This window comes from Gadus morhua, chromosome 16 (assembly GCF_902167405.1).
Source record: "Gadus morhua chromosome 16, gadMor3.0, whole genome shotgun sequence".
Taxonomy (NCBI): domain Eukaryota; kingdom Metazoa; phylum Chordata; class Actinopteri; order Gadiformes; family Gadidae; genus Gadus; species Gadus morhua.
In genome coordinates, this window is record NC_044063.1 from 28,509,027 (window position 1) to 28,536,202 (window position 27,176).

Below are 27,176 nucleotides of genomic sequence, written 5' to 3' on the forward strand. Positions count from 1 at the left end.
TTGCTAGTTTAACTATACAGCAATAAATCAAATGATGTAAGATGATGTGATTTTAAAAACATCAGCGTGAGTCACGCTGATTACAGGCGTTTTTAAAATGCGTATACGGCTCTCACATGACAGCCACGCAACGGACACATCATCTTACATCATTTGATTTATTGCTGTATAGTTAAACTAGCAAACCATCGCAAGGAACTGTAACAAAGCTGTAGCTGAAAGATTCATCCACAAACATCAGAATAGAAAAACACTGGCAGGGACCATTTTAGCGCATAATGACTACTGCTGACAACACCCGATCCCGAACAGTTGAACCTCTGAATTGATCCTGAAAGCCTATATGTCCTAGAATAATTCATTTGTATTCCGTTTTAGGCCATCTCACTAAAGGTCACTTAAATTTAGCCTATTCAAGCTCACCAAGTCCAGTATTCAGAATTCAAAGCATTTATTCACAAATACGTTCTATTTTTTTGACAAGCGGAGCCGACAGTCCGGTGCAAACTATGCAAATTAGCCATGTGCACCAAACAGAAGATAGACGCAATGCATAGAACTGATTGTTGTGCATTATTGTGGATATGTAGGCTGGTTAGTTGTGGTTGTTTGTGGTCTTAGTGTAACAGCCTTGCCTTGGAGTTGGAGAAGTTGGAGTGATTGTGTGAATGTGCGTGAGAGAGCGCACCTGCCGTGGTGATGTTGGGCTTGTTGTGGGCTTTTATGTGATCAATGATGTATCTGTCTGATCGTATTAGCTGTAGATGGATGGTTAAATAATGTCACAAGATCGGTCCTACTGCAGGCTCTCATTTGCAAATGCACTGATTGTGTACCCGTCTCCGATATGCTATATACCTGGCATTTTTTCAGTTCATGTTCTTCTGAGTGCGCAAGAACGGTGCCAATTATTGTCGTGTTTGCATTGTAATGCACAACTTTGCCCCTCCCTGTTATAAAATAAGGTGCATCCCAACAACTTTAGCCAATGCAGGCTCCTATTGCTTTACCAGTGTGCTTAATATGTGTGTGTGTGTGTGTGTGTGTGTGTGTGTGTGTGTGTGTGTGTGTGTGTGTGTGTGTGTGTGTGTGTGTGTGTGTGTGTGTGTGTGTGTGTGTGTGTGTGTGTGTGTGTCTGCGTGTTGTCATGTAGGCAATAGATATAGATCGATTGTCTTGGCTTGCTTGCATCCATGAAATATTGTAATGTTATGGCCGAGCTGGCTACTGCATATCGCGAACAATCTGGGGATGAGGGACTGCCATCTCAATATATAGCCTAACATATACAAATATATCACTGTACTATACACAAATATATTTTCCACTAGCTAGTGGTGGTCATTACATTGTAGTGAAACTCGTAAAGACAACACAGCCTTATGTTACGGCGAAACATGGAGGCACTGCAGCTCTAGTTTCGACAATGCGTTACTTTAGTCTGGTCTTTCTCTTCACTGATTGGTTAGACAGCCTTCAAACTTAGTGGTCAAGCAAAGAAGGGGAGGGGCTCGTTCTGCATACCTAATAGCCGGAGCGAATAACTAATAGCCGGAGTGAATGACTAATAGCCGCGGCTATTAGTCATTCAAAACCGTACGGAATTCTTGCCAAACCGTACGGAAACCGTACGGAATCCGTACGGAATCCGTACTGAAACCGTACGGTTTCCGTACGGATTCCGTACGGTTTTGCACTTTTACCGCGCCAATCTAGGTCCGGATTGTGGCCTTCTTGGCTTTCCATAGTGGAATGCTCCGTTCACTTGCATGGGCCCTTTACAACAACGCCAGCTTCTTCGGTTGCTAAGCGACGTCAACGTCTTTGGCTAACTATTTATCTGCTAATCAACACTACGTATGGTAACAAATAAATTGTAAAAAGTCAACTTGTGAAGTTAGGCTATTTTTTCGTTTGGCAAGTAGCCGCTCATAATCGAAAATAAGCCCCGTCAGGTCGAAGCACCTCCGTTTCGCGTCGGTGTCCGGGTCGCCCTGTCTGGGCTTATTTTCATAATGACCGGCGTTCTATTACCCCACTTACCGTCAATATTACTCTGCATGTGGAAGGGAAAATAGCTTTAGTTGCAATTACAATATTATGCGGCTGTATTTTCCGAGACCCCCAAAGATATTTGAGTTTACTGCTTTCATGGGAGCCAGACCTCTCTTTATGGGAGCTCAGCTCCCACTGCCTCCCACCTAACTCGAACCCTGGCTATAGGTCTTTCTACACTGCCGAGCCGGTTCGGTCGTAGCTTATTGGCACGCCCAGTGATTTCACCTTCTTATCTCAAGTTTCCTGTGTAAAACCGAGGGGGTCAAATCCCCCGTTCGTCACGGGTTTCTTGGTTCACTGGGGAAGGCGGGGCTGTGCACGGAGTCTCTGACCTCTTTAGAATAATTTGTATTATTGCATACTACCAAATGTTTTCATTTTTTTATGAATGAAGACACCCGCATGCAATAATGAGTTCACTCTATAGTAGGCTAACGATGCTCTTAGCGTCCTACGAGTATCCTGGAGCACTCGTTAGCTATGAGCGTTTTCAAGACGTTCGTTACCAACGATGCTTTCGGGAAACGGTGTGAAAACTGTACGATGCTCGTACGACCAACTCTGCGATCCACTTAGGCTAACGATGCTTTTGGGAAACGGGGCCCAGATACGCATGATTGCTGCGCAAATTGTTCATGCTATCGTTATGTATAATGTTGGCCAACACTCTTACACTGATCATTCTGTTCAACAACCAAAGATAAAACAATTCTAATCTAGGATATAACATCTCCCGTCAACTATAAAAAAGGATGGGTTTATTGTAACAAAAAAACACCATTTCAAAATGGCCGATTCTGCATAGTGGGCCTTTAAACATTTAGAAATTGTTGACGTAACTTTAACGGTGTACAAAAGCCTTAGAAACCGGATCAAACCAGGGCCCCGTTTCCCGAAAACATCGTTAGCCTAAGTGGATCGCAGAGTTGGTCGTACGAGCATCGTACAGTTTTCACACCGTTTCCCAGTAGGGCCGAGCTCTCTGAGTGGCCAACGACGTGTGTCGCGACGTAGGTCGCATTGGTCGCGACGTAGGTCGCATTGGTCGCGACGTAGGTCGCATTGGTCGCGACGTAGGTCGCATTGGTCGCGACGTAGGTCGCATTGGTCGCTGTGTTGGTCGCTCGTCTGGCTGCCGTTTTCTCGTCTGGCTGCCGTTTTGGTCGCTGGCTGGCTCGGTCGCTCAAAGTCTATGGGCGGTCCTTAATCAGTGAATTTGCATGTTATTAACGGGTTTTTTGTGACAGTTGAAGTACCAGAAAGCCATGCTCTCTGGCGAAAGCTACCTACAGCTCTTTATTGCTGTGTCCCAATTCCTAGGACGCATCCTTCGAAGGCTGCATTCGAAGGATGCGTCGACGCCGATTGCGTCACAGCGACGCGCCAAGTGCTGTCCCAATTCCAAGGGTCCTTCAAATGCGGCCTACGAATGCAGCCTTCTTTTCCCGGATTTGAAGGATGCATCGGCTGTATCCTTCACGGCCCAACGTATCCCAAGATCCTTCACGGCCCAACGTATCCCTCCCAAGATTCATTGCGCACTCAATCGATGGAGATGGCGGAGAATGGCGATTTAAGTTTTGCATTTAAATGTAAGTATTTGGTTTCTAGTCACTCGAGTATTTAACGATACAAATGTTTAAAAAAACAAGGGCCCTTAAAACTTTTTTCATTAAAGTAATAGGCAATATAAGTTAGGTAACGTTACAGTTAGTGACGCTGTAACGTTAACTAAGAACACCCGTTAAGCCCTGTAGTTTCAAATTTAAGAGGTCAAAATGGTTATATTTACCGAAATTGTGGCGATTATATAGATAATTTGCTATTCTGTAACGTTAGATAAATGGACCAACGCGAACACAGGTTGTGGACCGTTTTCAGACCGTACCGTTACAGACGTTGGGATTGATGACACAGTTAACTTCGTTATCTTGCTATTTAAGCTGCTTTTGTTTGGTAGTGTAAAGCAAAACTAATTCTAACATTTGGTTTTGGTTTAGGGAGCCAGCAGCATACTGCTCGATTTATTCTATTGAGGGGGGAGAACGATGAGCGGTTCACCGGGGTGAAATAGCCTACTCAGCAAGTGTGGCTTGGGGGTAAGGAAACAATCGTTTATTTATATCGTTAGTTTATAAAAATTATTATAGGCCATTTATATATCTACATTTGACCATCTTGTAAAGGTTAGTTAAATTAGCCCTCATTAAACAGCAGGACAGATGCAACATCCCCAGAAATCTGTTCCAATTTGTTTTGATACTGCTGTTGTTGTTAACTGCCATGATTGATTTACTCTGCCTTAGGATTGCAAGTATCCAGGGTCAGGAGAGGGGGTAGGTGGGAAACCCACTGCTGCCACTTGGCCCTGGTTTGTCCCCATGGATAAGGTATTGGGACAGAGGCATTCCACCAACCCCCCTGTCCTAATTGCCTCCATCCCTGAGAACACACCAGGGCCAAGTAGCCTACAGCAGTGGTGGATCAGGAGGTGGAGGACAAGGATCAGGAGGAGGAAAGACAGCGAGGGCCAAGGTCCAGAAAGAGGGACAGAGAGGAAGACATGTTCCAGAGTGGCTCACTATCTTCCGAAAAGGACTCAAGATTCACCTGTTCAGAGTCCACCTCGACTGCATAGCCACCCTCCCCCTTCTGGCAACCATTGTACACTGTGTTGTATTGTATTGTATTATAGTACTTAACTGTGTAGCAACTGCAGTAGCTGCTATCATGGCTGTAACACGGGGAATGGGTTAGCCTAGCGATTGTGGTACTTGCACTTGGTTCTATGAACATCCTTTCTGTACCGACAGCGATATATTGATGCACTTCTTATGACAAATGTACTTATTGTAAGTCGCTTTGGATAAAAGCGTCTGCTAAATGCCCTAAATGTAAATGTAAAATGTAAATGTTCCAGTTAATAAAAGAGGACATGAGGCTACAAAGGGAGGCAGAGGAGAGAAGAGCCCAGGAAAGCAGGGAAAGAATGGATAGGTTTTTCTCAATTTTGGAGCGTTTGGTGGACAAATAACTTATGTTCTGTTATATTTAACACATTGTTTATTATTATTTACATATTTATTGAAACTAACTTAGTTAACTAACTATTTAACTAACTTTTTTGATTAACTATTTATTAATACCCTTACTAACTTTTTTGTATTGACTAATGCAGTGGTTCTCAAACTTTTTACCATGAGTACCACCTTAGAAATGATTTGGCTCTCCAAGTACCACCAGAATTAAAATAAAGTAGCGTAGGCCAGTAACTACATAGAGATTACACAGAAGGCATTAATATTAATGATTTATTGTTCATATGACTGAAGCAACTAATGTAAACTCATGTATTGTATTTAAAAAACTTACAACGTGACAATACTAACAACTGATCTGCATCAAAATATAGGCCTACCCAGCAAATGGGGATATAAAATACCAGTCAGTCTAGTGACGTTTAACAAGTGTAAATTGTACTGCATCAAAACACGAATATTAAAATACTGGAGTCAAACAACATAAGCAAATTGCCTTGTATAAACCATTTACAGAGATAAATTGAACATTGAAAATTATGAAAAGTAGGCCCTACTGTGATATTTTCGAGTAATGCATTTAAATGGAATGTAGGCTACTTATAAGAAGAAGAAAAAAAATAGAATGGAAATGGATAATGACGACCCTGGGCCTATCATGCTTAGTGAGAGGGGTGGGCGTGGCTCTGTGAACAGAGTGCAGCGATGTCTGGGTCGATTGCGGTTAGCTTTAGCCTCAGACTTGGTTCAGCGTCCAACCTGCTTCTATATTTATTCTTAATGCAGGCGAGAGAAGAGAATCCTTTCTCGCATAAATAAGTGGTGGCGAATGGAATTAGAAAGCGCACGGCCTTGTCCGAAAGCGCCGGATATTCGCCTCGTCGCTGCATCCAAAAGTCCAGCAATGTCTGGCCTCTGAAAGTTGACTTCAATGTCTCGTCACAGGACAGTTCAATTAAAAGCTCCTGCTCAAGAGCCGATAGGTTCTCCTCCAGGACGTCATGAGCCTTAACAACAAACGGATTGCGCATCCATGTATTCCCCTGCACAATCGCAGGGAAATATTCAGCGAACTGTTGTCGGAGAGATTTCAGGTGCTCAGCAATGTTGTCCCTGACTTGATCAGCGAGCCTGAGGTCATTGTCAGAGAGAAACGTCTCCAGATTAGGGAACGCAGACACATCACCAGTCCGTATTTTTATCTGGAATAATTCAAGCTTTTTCAGCATCGCACTGATTTTGTCCTGGACATCAAAGGCACTGGTAGAGAGTCCCTGCAGTCCCAAATTCAGCTCATTCATTCGGGAAAAAATGTCAGACAAGTAGGCGAGCTGACTGAGCCACAAAGTGTCATCAAACACACCTGATAAGGGGAAGCTTTTGTCCTGCAAGAACACTTGGACCTCCCTGTGCAACTCAAAAAGCCTCGACAGCACCTTCCCTCTTGAGAGCCATCTCACTTCTGTATGCAACAGAAGTTGGACATGCTCGCTGCCCATCTCATCGCAGAGGACATGGAAAAGGCGAGCATGCATCGGTCTGGATTTAATGAAATTGACTGCTTTGACAGCTGTGTCTAAAACAGCCTTTAGTTCTGCGGGCATTCTCTTCACGGCAAGAGCTTCGCGGTGAATGCTGCAGTGAGTCCATTGCACATCAGGTGCCACCTCCCGGATTCGGGCCACCACTCCGCTGTGGCGACCTGTCATGGCCCTTGCACCGTCTGTGCAGACTCCGACGCACTTTTTCCAATCAAGCCCAGTCTCTTGGAAAAAGGCATTCACGAGCTGAAAGATGTGCTCAGCTGTAGTTCTCGTCTGAAGAGACTGACAGAACAGAAAATCCTCATGAGTTGCTTTTTCATATTCGTATCTGACGAACACAAGCAAATTGGCCAAATCTGCAACATCGGTGGTCTCGTCAAGTTGAATAGAAAAGTAGGGACTGTCTTTAATGCGTTCCACCAGTGTTTGTTTAACATTTTCTGACATCGCTTGTATCCTCCGTGACACTGTGTCATTAGAGAGCGGCACCAAGCTTAACTGTTTCGCAACGTTCTCCCCACACATAATGCTCGTCATCTCTTTTGCGAATGGTAAACATAGCTCTTCAGCAATCGTGTGCGGCTTACCAGCTTTTGCTATAAGAAGGCTGCCACGATAGGAAGCTTCCTGAGCTTTGGCAACGGGTGTAATGCTGTGCCTAATTGTTGATTTTGACTGCTTTAGCTCATCGCGTTTTCTGATGAAAAAGTCAACTGGCTTTTCTTTCAGTGATTGATGCTTGGTGGAAAGATGCCGAGTGAGATGTGATGGCTTCATGCATTCATTGCTGAGAACATCTCCGCACACAACGCACTGTGGTCTTGGTTCATCCTCAGCCCCAGTCCAAGTAAATCCAAGATTAATGTAATTCGAGTGGTATTTCCTTACAGTTTTGCGTCGTTTGCTATCCGGTGCTGAAACCTCACTGCGCAAATCACTGCAAGCACTATTAGCACTAGCGCTAGGATCACCTTGACTGTTGGCAACTTCATTTTGTAACACACTTCTACTCCTTATATTTCCTTGGAGCCAAGATTGCAACGAGTTTGCAGTATTTTTGCTTCCCCCACTCATCATTAAAGCAGTTATAACTATGCCGGTTTAACATGCTTCAAAGAAGAGGCTCGTAGTAACGTCTCTTTTCGGTGCGCACGCACACGAAAAACAACGGCAACATACACACAGAAAGAAATAAGGAGAAATAAAGCCTAGTTTAATTTTAATTCCATTTAGAAACCGTGTGACTGATGTGTTTAGTGTTTGTGTGGCTGGACATTCACGTTTATGTAACGATTACCGATTGCTTAAATTTTTTCGCGCATACTCCACGTACCACTAGATGGCGCTCGCGTACCACCAGTGGTACGCGTACCACAGATTGAGAACCACTGGACTAATGTATTCGTATATAACTTATAAAACATATATACAACAATAAAACTATTGACAACAAACATTCATGTGACTATTTACAACAATTATTATAAAACTACTATAGACAAAAACATGATCAATAATAATTTTTGTTGGTTTCTTTTTTTCGCGCTGTCCGGTTTAACTTCTGTTTACTAACAGGTCAGTTCAGCTGTCAGGGTTGCTAGGTGACAGGAGCAGCGCGTGGTCACGCAAGTGAAAGGGCGGTAACGGTTTGTTACGTAAACCAGAAATGCTCCGTAGGCTAGACCGTCCCATTTCTTCGGCCTTCGGAGTGTCCTTCGCGGTCTACGAAGGCCGCATCCTTCGAAGGACGCGGTCTACGAAGGATGCGTCCTATGAATTGGGACACAGCGATTGTTTTAATATTTTTATATTGAAGTACAGTTTAAAATGATGAAATCGTTGGTCTATCAGTATCAATAAAATACATTAGTGGTAATTTCGGGCGTATTCAAATAATGTATTTTATATCTTATATATAGCCTAATTTGTTTTGTTAAATGTCATTGAGCCTAATTGGGTATATTATGCACAAAGTTCTTCATTATAGAGTGATAGAATTAAATATAAGTGCAACAGAAATACAATGCCACAGTGGTGAAAGAGGTAGTGACGCTATGTTAGTAATCAAGAAGGCTTGTGTTCGATTCTCTCCACGGACCGATAGATTTTTGCTCTTTTAGTCAAACTTATTGACGCAATCGGCCTCTTTCATTTTAACATTTTTGTATGATTTAGTATGATGGTATGATAATTATACGATGTAATGACGGGCTGCGACGCCTGGCTGGTATCAGCTGGCTGGCTCCGACGTCAGGCCCGCCACGGCTGGCCGCTGTCTGCCGCTAGCCACTGGCCGCTGTCTGCCGCTGGCTGCGGCTGGCAGCTGGCTCTGGCAGGCTGAACGACTAGGTCGCGACCATAAAAGCGTTGCAACCCTTTTGGCGGTAAATAGGTTGCAACCAACCAGAGGTATGGCTGAATGAGCGACCTGTGGCAGCCAGCCAATGTCACCATGGCTGCTACCACAACCAAAAGCCTATTATCAGTTAACATCTCATTGAACAGAATAAATACACTTGCGTCAGTATAATTAAAACGTACATACAATAATATATAGCTTAGATATTGATAGACCAATATGCTTTTTTATAATATATATAAATAAATAGGCCTATTGGTCTATCCATCTCTAATTAATTTTAAATTAACTGTAATACAGTGATGCGTAGGCTACAAATTTGTATTGATTATATTGCAGGGCCTATTGGTTTATAAATGTCAAAGAGTAATAAAATATCCTATGAAGAAAGATAAAGTATAATATATTTTGATATAGTGTAGCAATATCAACACAAAAGCCACAGTGGTGTAAGTGGTGCTATAGGTTAGTAGCCTAATCGAGGGGTTGTGTTTTGATTCTCTCCACGGTCAGATAGATCTTTCCCCTTTTCGTCAAACTTACTGACGCAATCGGCCTCTTTCATTTTAACATTTTAGTAGGATTTAGTACGATGTTATGATAATTATACGACGTAATGACGGGCTGCGACGCTGGCTGGTGTCGGCTGGCTGGCTGCCGCTGGCCACTGGCCGCTGGCCACTGGCCGCTGGCCACTGGCCTCTGGCAGGCGACCATAAAAGCGTTGCGACCCTTTTTGCGGCCAATCGGTCGCAACCAACCAGAGGTATGGCTGAATGAGCGACCTGTGGCAGCCAGCCTTTGTCACCATGGCTGCTACAACCAAAAGCCTATGTTGTCAGTTAACATCTCATTGAACAGAATAAATATACGTAATAAAAACGTACATACAATAATATAGCTTAGATATTGATAGACCAATATGCCTTTTTATAATATATATTTAAATTGTGCATTTATACTATTACTATAGCCTACTATTATTATTGACACTTTTAATCTTGCTGAATTCTACAAGGCAAATAAATTTAGTAAAAACGTAGTTCCCCGGCTCCATTCGTCTTTGTAAGGAAATGTTCTATTTTGTCAGAATGCACCAGAATGCTTCGTTTTTATGTGAAAAAGACAAAAAAATCTTCGGGGGGAGGAGGGCCCCAGACCCCCCTACCGGGGTTTGGTTTACAAACCTTCTGCCCCCCCTATAATAAAATTCACCAGCTGCCACTGGTATTAAGCAATAAAAAGCCTTACCTCCAACAGCTGGTGTTATCGTTGCGGGAAAAGGGAAATACGGAAGTGCCGAAGTGCTTCAGAAACTGCCGTAAAGCAGTACCTTTGACAGTATGGCCGTTTCTCAATTCCTAGCACGCGTACTACGGACTCGATGACTTGCAAGCACTTACTTGGCAAGTCTGTACTTCAAGCACATACTTGCGAGCACGCGAGTACGTACCTGCGATTGGAACAGCAGCGGACTCGATGACGTCACCACCTCTGCTCGTCCGTTAACTGTGCTATGGCCTCATTTAGGCATATACTACTGAACAATATAAACAAATGATCTAAAACTAAATCCCAGCCTCTTTCATTTTCAAATAGTATGTAAATATTCTGAATGAATAAAAATTGAAAAGATGTGCGTGTCCTGTCATGTGTATAAGCTATACACACACGACTTTATATATATATATTTATATATTATCTTATATTATTATTATTATTATTATTATATTATATAAATATATATATATAAGTTAAGAGTAACTTAAGCTACAGTTGTGCGTCTTCTCCATATTGTCTGCCATCGTATTGCTGCGAGTGCGAAATGCATCCTGGGATTTATAGCGATTGCAAGCACACACGAGCCACCTCCGATGCATGCTTGGTGAAACGGCGAGATCCGAGCACGCATCAAGAACACTTCCGGGTTTTACGACAGTAATCGCTTGATGCGTGCTTCGAATTGGAACAGTGCTCGGGCAACGACTGATGACGTTTCACGAGTCCATGAGCACACGAGCACGCACAAGTACGCAAATTGAGAAACGGCCATTATGACAATGGCCGTTTCTCAATTCTCAATGCAATATGCTCCCCACTCATCAGACGGGTGAAACCCACAGTGAGGACAGTCAAGGTTTGGCCAGAGGGAGCAGACTCTGCACTTCAGCAGCGGTTTGGTAGCACTGTCTGGAGGGATTTTGCCACTCAGGCCACCATCGACTCCCACACGGATATTGATATATACGCATCCTCTGTTCTGAAACGTATGAACTCTGAAATCAACAGTGTCACCACCCTCAAACGGATTACCATATTCCCGAACCAGAAGCCTTGGATGAACAGAGAGGTCCGACTCCTATTGAAGGCACGCGACATCACCTTCAGTTCAGGTGATGCTCGGGCCTATAGCTCATCCAGGGCTAACCTGAAGAGGGGCATCAAAGCGGCCAGGCACTGCTACAAGCTGAGGATCGAGGAGCACTTTAAGAGCAACTCTGAGACCCGACGCATGTGGCAGGGCATCCAGGCCATTACGGATTACAAACCGGCCAACATCTCCCCCCCATCCAGTGACGCCACCCTTCCTGATGCGCTTAACCACTTTTATGGACGCTTTGATAGGGAAAACAGGGAGGTGGCCATCAAGGCTGTGCTCCCTGCAGACCACCAGCCCCTCACTCTCTCCCCCATTGACGTGTGTGCAGCACTGAGCAGGACTAATGCACAGAAGGCTGCTGGGCCTGATGGTATCCCCGGACGGGTTCTCAGGGCCTATGCTGTGCAGCTGACTGAGGTCTGGACTGACATTTTCAACCTGTCACTAGCCCAAGCAGTTGTCCCCGTTTGCCTCAAAACCTCCTCCATCGTGCCGGTGCCAAAACACTCCACTGCAGCAAGCCTGAATGACTTCCGCCCAGTTGCACTTACCCCCATCATCTCAAAGTGCTTCAAGAGGCTAGTCCTGGCTCACCTCAAAACCTGTCTGCCACCCACACTGGACCCTTTCCAATTCGCCTACCGCCAGAACAGGAGCACAGAGGATGCCATCTCCACGGCACTCCACTCCGCCCTCTCCCACCTTGACAACAGCAACACCTATGTCAGAATGCTGTTTATTGACTTCAGCTCAGCGTTCAACACCATCATCCCCTCCAAACTGATCACCAAGCTTACTGAGCTGGGCATCAACACCTCCCTCTGCACCTGGATACAGGACTTCCTAACCAACAGACCTCAGTCTGTCAGGTTGGATAAACACACTTCCTCAACCCTCACCCTGAACACTGGCGTTCCACAGGGCTGTGTGCTGAGCCCCCTCCTCTACTCCCTCTTCACCTACGACTGCACAACTATACATGGTTCCAATACGATTGTCAAGTTTGCAGACGACACTACGGTGATTGGTCTCATCAGCAACAACGATGAGACGGCCTATAGGGAGGAGGTCCAACACCTAACTGCATGGTGCGCCAACAACAACCTGGCTCTCAACACTAAGAAGACGAAAGAGCTCATCGTTGACTTCAGGAAGTCTAGAGGTGGCACACACACCCCCATCCGTATCAACGGGACGGAGGTTGAGCGCGTCACCAGCTATAGGTTCCTAGGTGTCCACATCTCAGAGGACCTCTCTTGGACCCTCAACACCTCTAAGCTGATCAAGAAGGCTCACCAGCGTCTCTTCTTCTTGAGGAAATTAAAAAAGGCCCATCTGTCTCCTCAGATCCTGGTGAACTTCTACCGCAGCATCATTGAGAGCATCCTTACCAACTGTGTCACAGTATGGTATGGCAACTGCTCTGTCTCTGACCGGAAAGCCCTGCAGAGGGTGGTGAAAACTGCGCAACGCATCATCGGTTCCTCACTCCCATCCATCGAGGCTGTCCAGCACAAGCGATGCCTGCGAAAGGCGCGTGGCATGTGCAAGGACTGTTCTCACCCCAACCACAGACTGTTCACCCTCCTCCCCTCTGGGAGGCGCTACAGGTCTCTCCGGACCCGGACTAGCAGGTTTAGGGGAAGCTTTTTCCCTGCGGCTGTCACCCTCCTAAACTCTACCCCCCCCCCGCGGCCATTCATTGCACTAATCCATGCTAGTTGACTGAACAATTATCCCTCTACTTGAATTTACATATCCCCTGTATCAACACCCATAGTACTCTATTTTTATTTATATTTCTATTTATATCCATGCTAGTTGACTGAACAATTATCCCTCTACTTGAATATTTATATTGCTATATTTATATTTATTTATATTTACTGCACTTATTGTAACTATGCTGCTCCGATAATTCTCTGATAATTCATGTACAAACTGCACTTTACTGCTTCCTTTGCACTTCCGGTTGGTCACAAAACCTCATTTCGTTGTACTCTGCAGTGTCTGCACAATGACAATAAACTGAATCCAATCCAATCCAATGTATAAATTGATAGAAAGGTGGCAAAAGCAGCGGGAAGAAGAGAAAAAAGGAAGGTGGTTACACTTACACAGAATTCAGAGAAAAGTAGGCGTGATGACAAGCACGTGGAGAACCCGGAAAGAGGAAACAATAATATCCAGGCAATGCTTTGGTCATACAAGATTAAACAGTAAATTATTTAAAATAGGAAAACCCAATTCGGGAAGATGTGAATATTGTAATGAAGAAGAAACTTTAGAATATGTTATGCTTTATTGTCAAAAATATGATGCTGAGAGAAGGGAACTGATATTGAATCTTAAAGAGCCCATGCCATTAAAATCACATTTTTCCTGTTGTTTGTAAAATAACATAGGTCTGAATAAGTTTGTGAGCTGTGGTAAGTTTGAAATCTATGCAGTGTGTCTGCTGAATGCAATAGGCAATGAAAGGAAAAAGGCAGAAGAAATGAGCCAATCTGGATAAGGTGACACTGTGACGTAGCGTTGTCAAACTATTATTCATGGCCCTGCCCACTTGGTTGGTTCGTAACCACCCACAAGAATTCTGAAGGAGTCGTGATTGAGCTAGTGCTAAATGCTAATCGTGTATGGTAGTTGCTTAGTTCGTAGTAACAGGCTAGTTACAGAATTTTGAATGCAATGGCAGAACGACATCGAAGTACATGAACTGCGACATGCTGCCTGCCGCCGGTTGCCGCGGCGCGAGGCACCACCGCCGCGAAGCACCACCGCCCGGCAGCGGGCAGCCGGGCGGTGGTGCCTTGCGCCGGCAGCAGGCAGCAGGCAGTGCGCGGTTCTGTCTACTACAGATTGATGTGGAAGTGGAAGAACCAGAGACGTCGGAGAACCCGACGAAGTCCTTTGTGATTCATTATATCGTCTGGACGTGCACACAGCTTTTGCCCGTGATAATATGTATTATTTGATATAGATATCTATGTATTATATGATATTATTTAGATATAGAGCTCCAGGACTGTAACGCAAGTGTTGTACACTTCCTTGATATTTGGATAACCGTTCTGCTGTTGGTGTGATGGCGCATAACACGTCGGACTCTCGTCTCTGGTATTTCTACAATGAGACTCGTAGTGGGGGTTATCTCAGCCATGGTTGAGAATGAATTGGGGGAAAGGAACATTGGCTTTGACTCCCTGAAGTAGGCATGAACCACAACATGGAGGAGAAAGGGATTGTTGACCGCGGTCGTCTCCCGCCGGAGCCTCGCTGCCGATGGACCACCGCTTCAGGAGGCGGGGATTAGCGCTGACCGCTGCCGAGGCGGCGGGAAGCAGGGCTCAAGCGGGATACATTCGCGGCCAACAATCCCCTTCTCCTCCATGTCGTGGTTCATGTACTTCAGGGAGTCAAAGCCAAAGTTCCTTTCCCCCAATTCATTCTCAACCATGGCTGAGATAACCCCCACTACGAGTCTCGTTGTAGAAATACCAGAGACGAGAGTCCGACGTGTTGTTTAGATCCTAACAACTCCAGCAGCGTTACAGTCCTGGGGCTCTACATCTAAATAATATCATATAATACATAGATATCTATATCAAATAATACATATTATCACGGCCAAAACCTGTGTGCAGACGATATAATGAATCGCAAAGGACTTCGTCGGGTTCTCCGACGTCTCTGGTTCTTCCACTTCCACATCAATCTGAAGAAGACGCGGTCGTTTGATCGTCTGGAGGCTCACACAGCTTTTGGCCGTGATAATATATATTATGATATAGATATCTATGTATAAAATGGGTTTCTAAGAGCCATTGCGATACATCCACCGTAAACAGAGCGCATGGTACCGTGGCTACAAGCTGCTCAGGGCCAGGTGATAATATATATTATAGATTATATGATATAGATATCTATGTATAATATGGGTTTATAAGAGCCATTGCGATACATCCACCGTAAACAGAGCGCATGCAGGGCCAGGTGATAATATACATCATATATTATATAGATATCTATGTATAATATGGGTTTCTACGAGCCATTGCGATACATCCACCGTCAACAGAGCGGCGAGCGCTGTGCGAGCGGTGTGGCTACAAGCTGCTCAGGGCCACACCCCCACCCCCCTCCTTAACCTGCCTTGACACGCCCACCGTAACCAGAGCGCATTGTACTGTGGCTACAAGCTGCTCAGGGCCACACCCCCACCCCCCTCCTTGACCTGCCTTGACACGCCCACCGAAACAGCGCGTTTGGGGGAAGCTCAATGTGCGACTGGTTTGGAGTGGTGGTAACTCTGCACCACGGCTGAATTTCGGGGACGTCTTTGAATACTGTGTTTGTAGCCCACTAATACCTATATTAAAGCATCCATAAATAGCATGGCATGGGATCTTTAAAGAAATTAAGTTGAATTATGATTTACAGGATCTTTTACGAAGAAGTTCTGAGGACAAATGTAATCCTTTTTTGTTTCAGTATCTTAGGAGAACTAGCTTAATAGAGAGAATCTATTTTTTTTGTTTTTTTCTTTGATTTCTTTATTTTATTTATTTATTCATAAAATTCAGGAATGCGTAAAAGTCCCGATCTACACTCCATACCAGTAGGTGGCGGTAATCCACTAAAAAGTTTTTTGTCAACCGCCATAAAACATTAGGAAGAAGAAGAAGAAGAAGAAGAAGAAGAAGAAGAAGAAGAAGAAGAAGAAAATTGTGTCCTCCGACCTTGTTTACAGCCGTCCTGACAGCGTCTAACGAGCAGTTGATATATCCAACGGAATAATATTCATATGAACGATTTTTAATTGAACGGTAGTACCAGAGCCTAAACAATCATCCGTCCGGTTTGAGAGTTAACGCTGTACGTGTAACCACATTGTCACCAGGAGCGACCTCTTTACCTCCCCAGCGATGGCCTCCTCCTTTGAAGTAGGAGACGGAGTCAGACTCAGGCTGACGGAGCTGCTGGAACAGAATGGCTTCTCCTGTCCAGAGGAGCTGCGGGCCGAACTGAAGGGACTGGTCGAGAAGAGAGATCAGGACAGGATCTCATTTGCGACGTTAAGAAAACTAAAGAATTGTCTTCGAGATAATGGTTAGTCGTGCTGCGTTGTGTTCACTCATCATGGTTTATGTTAGTCTGGCTATTGCCAGACCAAGCTCAATCATAGATTGCACCAGTGGCGGACTCAGACTGTTTGAAGGGCAGGGGCGAAAAAATAAAAAGGGCACATTCTGGACAACATGGGGCCCCACCAGCGGATACAGTGGCTTTTCTAACTTGATTGTTTTGTTCCCCCAACGGAGCCTTAAAGGCAGCGCTGCCTGGAAGGTCCTATCCCCTAACCTTAGCAAGCGCTGCCTTGAAGGTCCCATTCGGGGCACTTGTTACATCTCCATGTAGCACTTAAAAGAATAGTTGGGCTCATAATTTAAACGGGGGGTCTGGGGGTTCTCCCCCAGAAAAAAAAATTGCTTCAAAGACACTGTTTCCCCTTATTCTAGTGACTTTATAAACACCAAAATGAGTTGTTCACATCATTGTGCACTTTCACATTTTAGCCAAAGAAAGGAGGATGCCTTACTGCTTTCATCTTTACTAACATTTAAGTAAAAATTTGACTGGAGAAAATTCAATTTGCCGCTACCATACAGTCTTTGACCGCTGACAGCCAGCTACGGAAACATTTAAGGAAGTTTTCCTTCTTGTTGAGGTGATAGCTGACCAATATCGTCTCTCTTGCATGAAATGACCTACACTTGAATGATCTTGAACGCTCAAAAAATGTATACACATTTTAAACGGATTATGCAAACTAAAAATATTAAGTTTTTCTAACTTGGCATCTAATTGCGCTTTTCCACTATGGGTACTGACTAGGGCTGTCAACGAATATTCGAAGTTCGAATATTCGTTAGAAATGTATCCAAAAACGCGAATTCGAACGTGAAAGTTAATATTCGAATGTGAAAAAACACTCCCGCGGTACAAGCGCCTCTATCTGCTTTGTGAATGAGCCTCTGTCTGTTCGCGATGTCCCTCATAATATTCGAATGTGAAAAAACACTCCCGCGGTACAAGTGTAACAGACTAGTATTGTGAAGAGCGAATGTGTTTTATCCCCTCGGGGTTTCCGTACTTGGATATAGGTATTCCGGCTATGCCATTCAATAAGCATCCGTAGTAGAGCTCAGGGAGCTAGTAGTCTGGCTGGTGAAAGCTGCTATAACGCAATGTTCTCGGCAAAGTCCGAGACAGCTTTTTTTTCATGAATCCGAACGGTGCGTAGTGCTGGCCCTTTCGCTGGCATGGTGAAAGACGTAGGCGACATGCATTTTTTTCTTTATCGATTTTAATAGGCCTTCTCGATAAATGGTAAGCAAAGCAAGGAACGTTACCACTAGCATACTTTGTAACATTCAGAAGCGGGCGTCTTCTTCAGATTACTATAGTTTGCGCGCTTGCAGGTGTGGTGGTGAAATGCAAGCTATACAAAGTTGTGGCTTTTCATGATTAGGCCTCCACGTTACTGGGCTGTTTATAGGATATATATATATCCCACTAATTTGAACCATGGTTTTGTCGCATTATTGACATATTGACGGCAACTGCGTAAAATAGGCAACCAGATATTCGAATAGTTCGAATTCGTGATTTTTTTCCAAACGAACATTCGAATGTCATTTTTGAGCAATTTTGACAGCCCTAGTACTGACATACTCTTAATCCGCTTTTTGCTTCGTTATCCAGTGGAGATTTAAGTACCACTCGATGTAGCTGTTTGTCATGGCAACGCCACATGAAAGCAACGCCTCGCATTCCCCGTTCGTCAGCTACCAAAGAGAGGAACGTCTGCACCTCAATAGCTAACCACAACATGTTTTTTTCGGTTTGCCATATTCTTGCTCCAGAAGGCACATCATCATCATCAGGGGCAACCTATAGGGCACTCATTAATTTTTGTTCACGTGTAAAGGGCAGCCAATAAGGCACTTTCTCTCATTTTCACCACCATAGTGGGCACTTTAGCACACTTTTTCAACCATGGGGGCACCAGATGGGCAGAAGGGCACTAGAAGGGCACCAGATGGGCGGAAGAGCAATAGAAGGGCACTATATGGACCAGACGAGCAGAAGGGCACTATCAGGGCACTAGAAGGGCACTAGAAGGGCACTGGAAGGGCACTAGAAGGACCAGACGGGCAGAAGGGCACTATCAGGGCACTAGAAGGGCACTAGAAGGACCAGACGGGCAGAAGGGCACTATCAGGGTACTAGAAGGGCACCAGACGGGCAGAAGGGGACTATCAGGGCACTAGAAGAACCAGACGGGCAGAAGGGGACTATCAGGGCACTAGACGGGCAGAAGGGCACTATCAGGGTACTAAAGGGGGCACTAAAAGGGCATCAGACGGGCAGAAGGGGACTATAAGGGCACTCACTAAGGCACGTCATTGAATTTTCCTCTAGTTTTTGACACTCTTGAAGGGCACTTTAGCGCGCTTTTTCAACCATTGAGCCACGATGGTTGCCCCCCCCCTGAGTCCGCCACTGGATTGCACGTTAGTCTGGGGAAGCTGCTGTCATTTTCTTCAGCACAAGAGGCGTGATCAACGGGCCTCGTACGCTTCCCTGTCGTCAATGTGTTAAACCAGCCAATAGCGCGCCAAGGGGAAATGCCAGCTCGGTGATATGCTCCCGCAAAAACGTATCGGAAGTAGAAATAAATGTATTGCTCTTCTCCAGACCCTTGTGCTTCTTTAATCGCCGGCATAATTGTCGGGGCTACCCAGCCTAGGTTTATGTATAATCACCTGCTGTGTCTTGAGAACTCGTATAAGTTTAAGTTTGACCTTTTGTCTTCAGGGCATCCCTTCTACCTGTACCAGTTGTTGGAGACCAGCTTGCCGTATCTGCCGGAGGTAGTGAAGCATCCGAGGGTAAGTCTTGATACCATTACAACCCTTTGCTCTAACCCTCAGCCTTAAGTGTTGCAGTGCTCGTTGCTTTCAGAACTCCAGAGTTATTTTAGTAAATCAATGTTTCCGACATAATGTATCGTAGTTATATCTGAACTCATACCGAACACGTATACTAATGATAGTATATCTACTACATATAGATACAGTACTAATGACAGTCAATTATATCGTATGATACTAATGTTCTTCACACCAGAACCCTGAGCTGGTGGCCCGACTCGAGAAGATTAAAGCCAAGCTGGCGAATGAGGAGTATCACAGGATCACGCGTAATGTCAACACTCAGGTGACTTCTGTTAACATGACAACCATGTGCAAGGTGCATGGGTTTGTTGGCAATGATCATGATTTATCATGTATGATGCATTTACATAGATTCAAGGGTCATCTTATGGCGTATTTCCACTGCAGGGTGCGGAACGGATCGGATCGCAAAGGTGCGGGTCGGATCGCGTTTCCACCGCCAAATGCCGTACCCGTTCCGACCCCATTTTAGGGACTCCTCCGTTGCGGTACCCAAAACGAGACCAGACGCCTGAAAGGGTACCCTGGAATTCTAGCTACACCCCCCCTCCGTTGATTGGTCGACAGAATCGTCACTTCCGGGTGACGCGGGGATAAAAACAAACAAACAGTAGCCTCGAGGTATTATTCTTTACAATTAACATGTCGCGTAAAAAGCTTGCTTGGGCGAACAAGGACGTGGAGACGTTCGTCTGCATTCTTGCGGAGGAAGACGTTGTTTACGATGTTTACGTAGCTGCCGCGGCGATCGACATCCGGCCTACCACAAAGGGTACTGTCGGCGGTGGAAACGCGACCTCGGAACTGAGCTGGGCTATACCGCCCCCTCCCTACCGCCCCTTTGCGATCCGATCCGTTCCGCACCCTGCAGTGGAAACGCGGCATTAAGGGGTCAACATCATCGTAGAGATTACCCCACAATGGTACACTTTCTAGAATTGAATTGTTGAAATGGTTATTTATTTTTTGAGTTAGTTAAGTTATTACGATGTTACACACATTGTGTTATATTGTGAATTGTGGTGTTAATGCTGTCCATGCGGTTGGTACAACTGTTGTGCCTTCACTCTTCAGGTTCGTCAAAAAGTGGTTTAAAAGGCATGAGACATGAAAACATGCGTAATGAGATATTTTGTTTTGTAACCAAATCGATATTGCTTGAATATGCACATTACCTACTCAAAAAAATATAGGGTATTGGCAGGGTTAATTTTTTTAAGTTTAGTCAGCCATCCCTGTTGACCACTTTAATGGAATACAAAAATGTAGTTATCTAAAAGTATAATATTATATATCTCTCTTAACCTTCAAGGAAATTAACCGGAATGGAACACTGGCAGATTTTGGAATGCAAGGTTTGTCCCTAATATATATATATATCTATATATCTATATATATATATATATAGATAGATAGATAGATAGATAGATAGATAGATAGATAGATAGATAGATATACTTAATCTTATATATATGGATCTTCGATGTAATTTGTCTCTGTGAGAAGCATTGTTGCCTAGTGGGCTATAAGAATACAAGAATGTCTCATGATGTAGAGTGGGTCGTCTAGAAGAGATCCTGTGGGTACATCCTGGCAAGGTGTCTTTTGAGCAATACGCAACCAACATGCACATGAACTGTCTGTAGGGCAGTCATGGAAGGAAAAGTAATAGCTAAAATACAAGTATTGTAAGAATATGCTATATCAATTATAATGTTCAATCATTCTAAAGCACTTGAAAACTGCAGTATAAATGTATTCACTTTTTATCATACCATTCCTGTTCGCAGTGCGCTCAGCTAAGGCCGCTGTTGTGACGGTGTTAAACTTCCTGGTGACGGTTGCCGCAACGTTTGCCTGTTCCTACATGGGCAGCCAGTATATCTTCACTGAGACTTCAGCGGTAAATTCAAGCACTTTATCTTAGCGGTGTCATTGCATAAAATTTCCGCTTCCTTTGACAACTTTTAGTTTTTGTGCATATGTATTGAATGTATAATTATTTAATGGTGACTTATGCCTAATTATGCTTAGAAATAGGTCTTTCTCCAAACCTTTTGGATATGAGTCAGCAATCAGTGTATGCTTTGGATAACATCTGACTCCTTTACTCAGTGTGTTGAACTATGCACACACAAACTATTTGAGTTCCTGTCACTGCATTGTTTGAGCAGCTTTCAAAATGGAGTCATTGATGTACATGTCCATTCAAATCATGGATAAAGTGCAGTGGTTCCCTCTTACTGTGGACAGTTTGGATGTTTTCTTCTTTAACACAAATTAACTCCTTTGCTTTGGTTCCAGAGGGTGATTGCTGCAGTTATCGCCACGTCTGTTGTCGGTTTGGCAGAGCTTTACGTCTTGGTCCGAACCATGGAAGGAGAATTAGGAGAACCATAGAGGTTACATCAGGACCCTGGGCCCTCGACGGCAAACGTTCTCATTGAATGATCATCACGAATATGAACATATCTATCTGTTCTTGATCACTTTGAGATCATTAAATCTGGGACCTGGTGATTGGACCAAACGATTTGAATGGGAGTTTTAGCGTTGATGTTTGGGTATTGATTGATGCCAATTGCTTTGGTATTGATAGCAAAGTTATTTGTCAACCGTTATGTTATTCAATTGTCATCTTTTTTTTTTTTATTAACTTGATCTCCTTTTTCCCCACATGCTGTATCTACTTCTTGTGTCATTAAAAGTATTACTTGTCTTACAAAGGATGTTGTCTTGGACCGTCATGGGGGGCTCCAGGGCCGAAGGGCCTGGTGTTGGTAGGTATTTTATTGTAATCACATTTCTATGCTAGAGATGTGAAACTTGGCAGGCAAATAGATATAGTTAACTGCTTCTCAGAAATGTAACATTATTATGCTATTATCATTATTATAGGACATCATTTCCAATCATTCCCATGGCAGTTCTGTCTGGTTAACAGTTCTTGACTCAAAAACTACCAGTATGCTAGAACTAAGCGTACCATGCAACCAACCATAGCAACAAGTAATTCTGGAAAGCCTCTCAAAGTAGAACTCTCCCTGGACAAATTGACCAATCAAAACCAAGCTTGGGATGAATCCTCAGCACACCACTCACCTGCTCTTATCTGCCCACTTTGCATCTCTACAATCTAACCTGCAGCATGAGGTATTTTCTGAGGTTACCACTTAAGACAACCTTTGTGCCTAATTAATTTTGTTGCCTACTTAAGCCATGAATCCTGTGTTCCTCTAGAGCAGGCATGTCCAAAGACCGGCTCCCTTACGAAAATGTATTATTTATGGCCTGCCAGCCTGCCACCGTTGCAATTTCTCTTTTCACCACATGGTGGCAGCACCATTCTAGTGCTAGCCACATCCGCGACCCCCATGAATCTGACCCCTCCCCCCCACAGGTAGGCTAATAAGGGTTAGCAATCGCATGGACGAATTACTACATCATGGCTGCTGTAGCTACATCAAACTATACATTTAAGTAATCCTGAATGGGCTTTATATTCAATCAGTTCATAAATGTAAGTACAACTCACTAGTTTTGTAGTTGCATCAACAAAAAACTGTTACTTATAATGCTATTTAAAACATACATCTAACGGTTTCAAGTAATATGGACTGAATATGGAGTTGAGTCAAATAGCAATATCTATTTAAGTTAACTTATTGTCTTAGTTATGTTGGCATAAAATTTCAAGGCAGCATGGACACTCAAATCTTATGTTGAAACAACAAGTTTGGTTGTGTGGTGCGATCTGGAAATTGTGAGAGACCTGTATGTTTATTTCTTGCATGTGCATTTTTTATGGTCAAATTGTTGTTAGTTTCCTACTGTTCTGGGTTAATGAAATTGAAGAAAAGACAATATTTTTATTTGACTGCAATTGTTGCAATACAGTTGGTGAATTTGTCATGAAATCATACATGTCTTCTCAAATTAACTTAGACAGCTATTCCTCAATGCTTGTTCCTTATGTGGTGTTTTTTTCTTCAAGCATTTGTTATTGTCAAATTGAAGTCTATTGCAGACTATTGCATATCGTTAAATAAAAATTATGAAATGCAATTAATTTGCATGTGACTTTATTATGGTCCAAAGATATTATAATTATATGTATAATATATATAATTCTCCCAATTTTGTTGTATAGGTGAAAATAAAGTCTATCTTTATCTCGGGAGAGGCATTCGGCCCTCAAGGTTTTTAAATTGTTCAAATATGGCCCCCTTTGAAAAAAGTTTGTACACCCCTGTATAGAGCAAAGCTGGGCAAAATACTGGCCGTTTCTGAAAATAAATAATTATAATTTTGGAACATGCAAGCCACTCAGAATTCATTTTTGAAGCGTAATTCCGGCGAAAATTTAACCCAGGATTTCCCCAGGCCCCTGTCAGTGGCTCCGCAGTTTAGGGCAGTCCCTCTGGTGCAGGCTGGTGAGGACGGCGAGCTGGGTGGCCAGGGTGTGGTTAAACCGCTCCACCAAACCGTCACTCTGGGGATGGAGCGGCGTCGTCCTCGTCTTGTGCACCCCGCCGGCAGACCTCTCCAAAGACCTGGGATTCAAAGTTCCGCCCCTGGTCGCTGTGGAGCTCAGCAGGGACCCCGAAATGGGCAAACATCTCCTCCAGCAGCCTCTCTACGGTGGTGGCGCAGTCTGGTCCGGCACCGCATACGCCTCAGGCCATTTGGTGAAGTAGTCCATGGCCACGAGGACATAGTGGTTGCCGGAGTCGGCGACTGGGAATGGCCCCAGGACGTCGACCCCCACCCGCTCCATAGGTGCTCCCACTAGGTACTAGTGGAGCGGGGCGTGGGAGCGCTTCTGCGCTGTGCAGGTGTCACAACAGTGGACGTGCAGCTCGATGTCCCGTCGACAACCCGGCCAGTAGAACCGCCCCCGCAGGCGATGCAGGGTCTTAGCGTTCCCGTAGTGCCCCGCTCCCAACGAGCCGTGGACTAGCGGCAGCACCTGGGGACGAAGCACACAGGGCACTAACAGCTGCAGAATGTCGCCCTTACCCCTAGGGTCATGCCACCTGCTGTAGACCACCCCATCATGGAGCTGGAAGCATCCCCACTGGGAGTGGTAGGCCTTTACCTCTGGTCCTCGTGCCGACACCTCCGGCCAATTGGGGCGCTGCCCCGCTTCCAGCCAGTCCCTCACCAGTGCCAGGGTCTCGTCGGCCCGCTGCTGCTGCTCCAACTGACGCGCCGACAGCGGGAGCCACCCCTCTGCCTTGCCGATGGTCTGGGCAGCCTCGGTGCTCTGGAGAGCCGCCACCATCGGAGACTCGTTGGCCCGCTCCTCCTGGCGCAGGCAGTAGAGGCACACCAGGACTGCACAGGGCCGTCGGGAGAGTGCGTCGGCGTTGCTGTGGAGCCGCCCCGCCCGATGCTGGATCTCGAAGTCGTACTCTTGTAAAACCTCCAACCATCGAGCCACCTGGCCCTCAGGGTTCTTAAAACTGAGGAGCCACGTGAGAGACGCATGGTCGGTGCGGATCAGGTAGCGCTTGCCATGCAGGTATGGCTTGAAATGCCTCACGGCCAGAACCACAGCCAACAACTCCCGCCGGGTCACACAGTAATTGCGCTCCGCCCGACTGAGAGTGCGGCTGAAGTAGGCCACGGCACGTTCCTCTTCCCCCACCCCCTGGGAAAGGACCGCACCGACCCCCACATTACTGGCATCGGTGTCAATGACAAAAGGGAGACCAGCGTCGGGGTAAACCAGGACTGGAGCCTCGGTGAGGACCACCTTGAGTCGGGCGAAGGCCGTGGCGCAGGCGTCGTCCCAGACATACGGCCGGCCCGCCTCGGTTAGGCGGTGGAGGGGGCTGGCAACTGTGGCAAAGTCCTGGACGAACCGGAGGTAGTACCCCGCCAGGCCCAGAAAACTCTGCAGTTCGCTGGTGTTGGCGGGGGTCGGCCAGTCCCGGACCGCTGCCGCCTTGTCCGGGTTAGTGGCTACGCCATGTTCGTTCACCACGTGCCCCAAGAACAACGTTTCCCTGGCCAACAGGGAACATTTGGCAGGGTCTGGCCGCAACCCGGCCAGGCGGATCGCCTCAAGAACCTCCCGTAGGTTCGCCAGTGCCCCGCCGAAATCGCGGGCGTGCAACAACAAGTCATCCAGGTACACGACACAATGGCTCCGGGGGACGCCCGCCAGCACCCTCTCCATCATCCGCTCGAACGTCGCCGGTGCGTTGCATAACCCGAACGGCATGTCCTGAAACTGCCACAACCCCTGCCCGATGGTGAACGCAGTCTTATGTCTGGCCTCGGGCGCCAACTCCACTTGCCAGTAACCGCTACGCAGGTCCAGGGAGCTGAACCAGCTAGAACCCCCGATGTAGTCCAGGGCGTCGTCGATCCGTGGCAGCGGGTATGAGTCCTTCCGCGTAACCCTGTTGAGGCGCCGGTAGTCCAAGCAGAACCTCCAGCTACCATCCTTCTTCCTCACCAGGACGGCCGGAGCCGCCCATGGACTGGACGAGGGCTCATTACCCCCCCGGCAGCCATCTCGCGGACCTTGTCCTCTGCCGCCTGGCGTTTGGCCAGTGCTAATCGGTGGGGCCGCAGGTGGATGGGCCGTGCAGAGCCGGTGTCGATGGCATGCTGCACTAGCCCTGTCCGCCTGCAATCCTCATCCCGAGCCGCGAAAATGTCCCCATGCTCCTCGAGTAACAGCCTCAGCTGCTGACTCTGCTGCACGTCGAGCCCAACTCCACTGCGCAGCCAAAGCGCATTAACGGCTTCGGCAGTCTCGGGGGAAGGAAAGGCGGCAAACACAGGCCTGCGGGGAACGCAAGGAACGGGCAGAGGCAGAGAACTCCGGGCCATAGCCCGGCGACTACTCCGCCGGCCGCCAGAGTCCCCTCCCTGTCCGGACTGGAGCGCCACAGTCTCTGTTCCCACGGTGATGGCTGCTCCAGCCATGTCAACCCTGGCACCTCAGCGGGTTAGCAGGTCCAGTCCGATGATGCATGAGTCCCTGATGTTGGCGAGCCAAAACTCATGCATCACCTCCCGGTCACCCAACCGGACGGCCAGCCGCTTCCTCCCCCTCATTCCGGTGTCCTGTCCCATCACGGTCGTCAGGCGGACACTGGTCGCCGTCCACCTTTTTAACACATGACATTTAACTTGCCACTGATTATATCTACTATCAGAAATGTTTCTGCTGGACTCTGATGAACATTTTATTTCTCAAAAAGTAAATATCTTATCCATTTAACTTATAACTCTCAAACCACTCTAACACTACATCACACTGGACTAGAACCAGCAACCCTCCAGACTGAGATACAACTGGAACTATTGATTGAATTTATTTCAGACATTCAAATACAAATTAAACATGTGAAAAATACAAAACAAAGAAAAGCACAATAAATATTTAATAAATTAACTTCCTGTGTTCCTCATCTTTTTATATATCTATCTATATACAATTTTCTTTATTTATGACACTATATTTGATATTTACAATCCATACATATACAACTTAAAATACTATATATTTTATAATTTATATATTTATACAATCCATATATGTACATATATATACACATGTCTATAATAGTTTTTATAATTTGATGTACTATATTTACACTTTATATATAATTTGTATTGATTTATAATCCTAATGTAGTTTCGTACAGTATGTTTACAATTATACATTTAATACTATATATGTATATATATATATATATATGTATGTATATATATATATATATATATATATATATATATATATATATATATATA

The 27,176-nt window shown here is 45.3% G+C and overlaps 1 protein-coding gene and 1 long non-coding RNA gene across 2 annotated transcripts; both read left to right on the plus strand.

Annotated features, from left to right (window-relative positions):
- Positions 1–3,408: 3,408 nt before the first annotated feature.
- On the plus strand, positions 3,409–4,455 carry LOC115561512 (uncharacterized). The gene is made up of 3 exons (XR_003979933.1): positions 3,409–3,650; positions 4,059–4,157; positions 4,365–4,455. It is a non-coding gene; the product is annotated as an uncharacterized LOC115561512 (long non-coding RNA).
- Positions 4,456–16,059: 11,604 nt separating this feature from the next.
- On the plus strand, positions 16,060–23,468 carry vma12 (vacuolar ATPase assembly factor VMA12). The gene is made up of 6 exons (XM_030381637.1): positions 16,060–16,491; positions 19,264–19,337; positions 19,576–19,665; positions 20,716–20,758; positions 21,194–21,306; positions 21,708–23,468. The coding sequence occupies exons 1-6, from the start codon at positions 16,308–16,310 to the stop codon at positions 21,801–21,803; spliced, it is 600 nt and encodes a 199-aa protein (XP_030237497.1). The 5' UTR covers positions 16,060–16,307; the 3' UTR covers positions 21,804–23,468.
- The last annotated feature ends 3,708 nt before the right edge of the window (positions 23,469–27,176 follow it).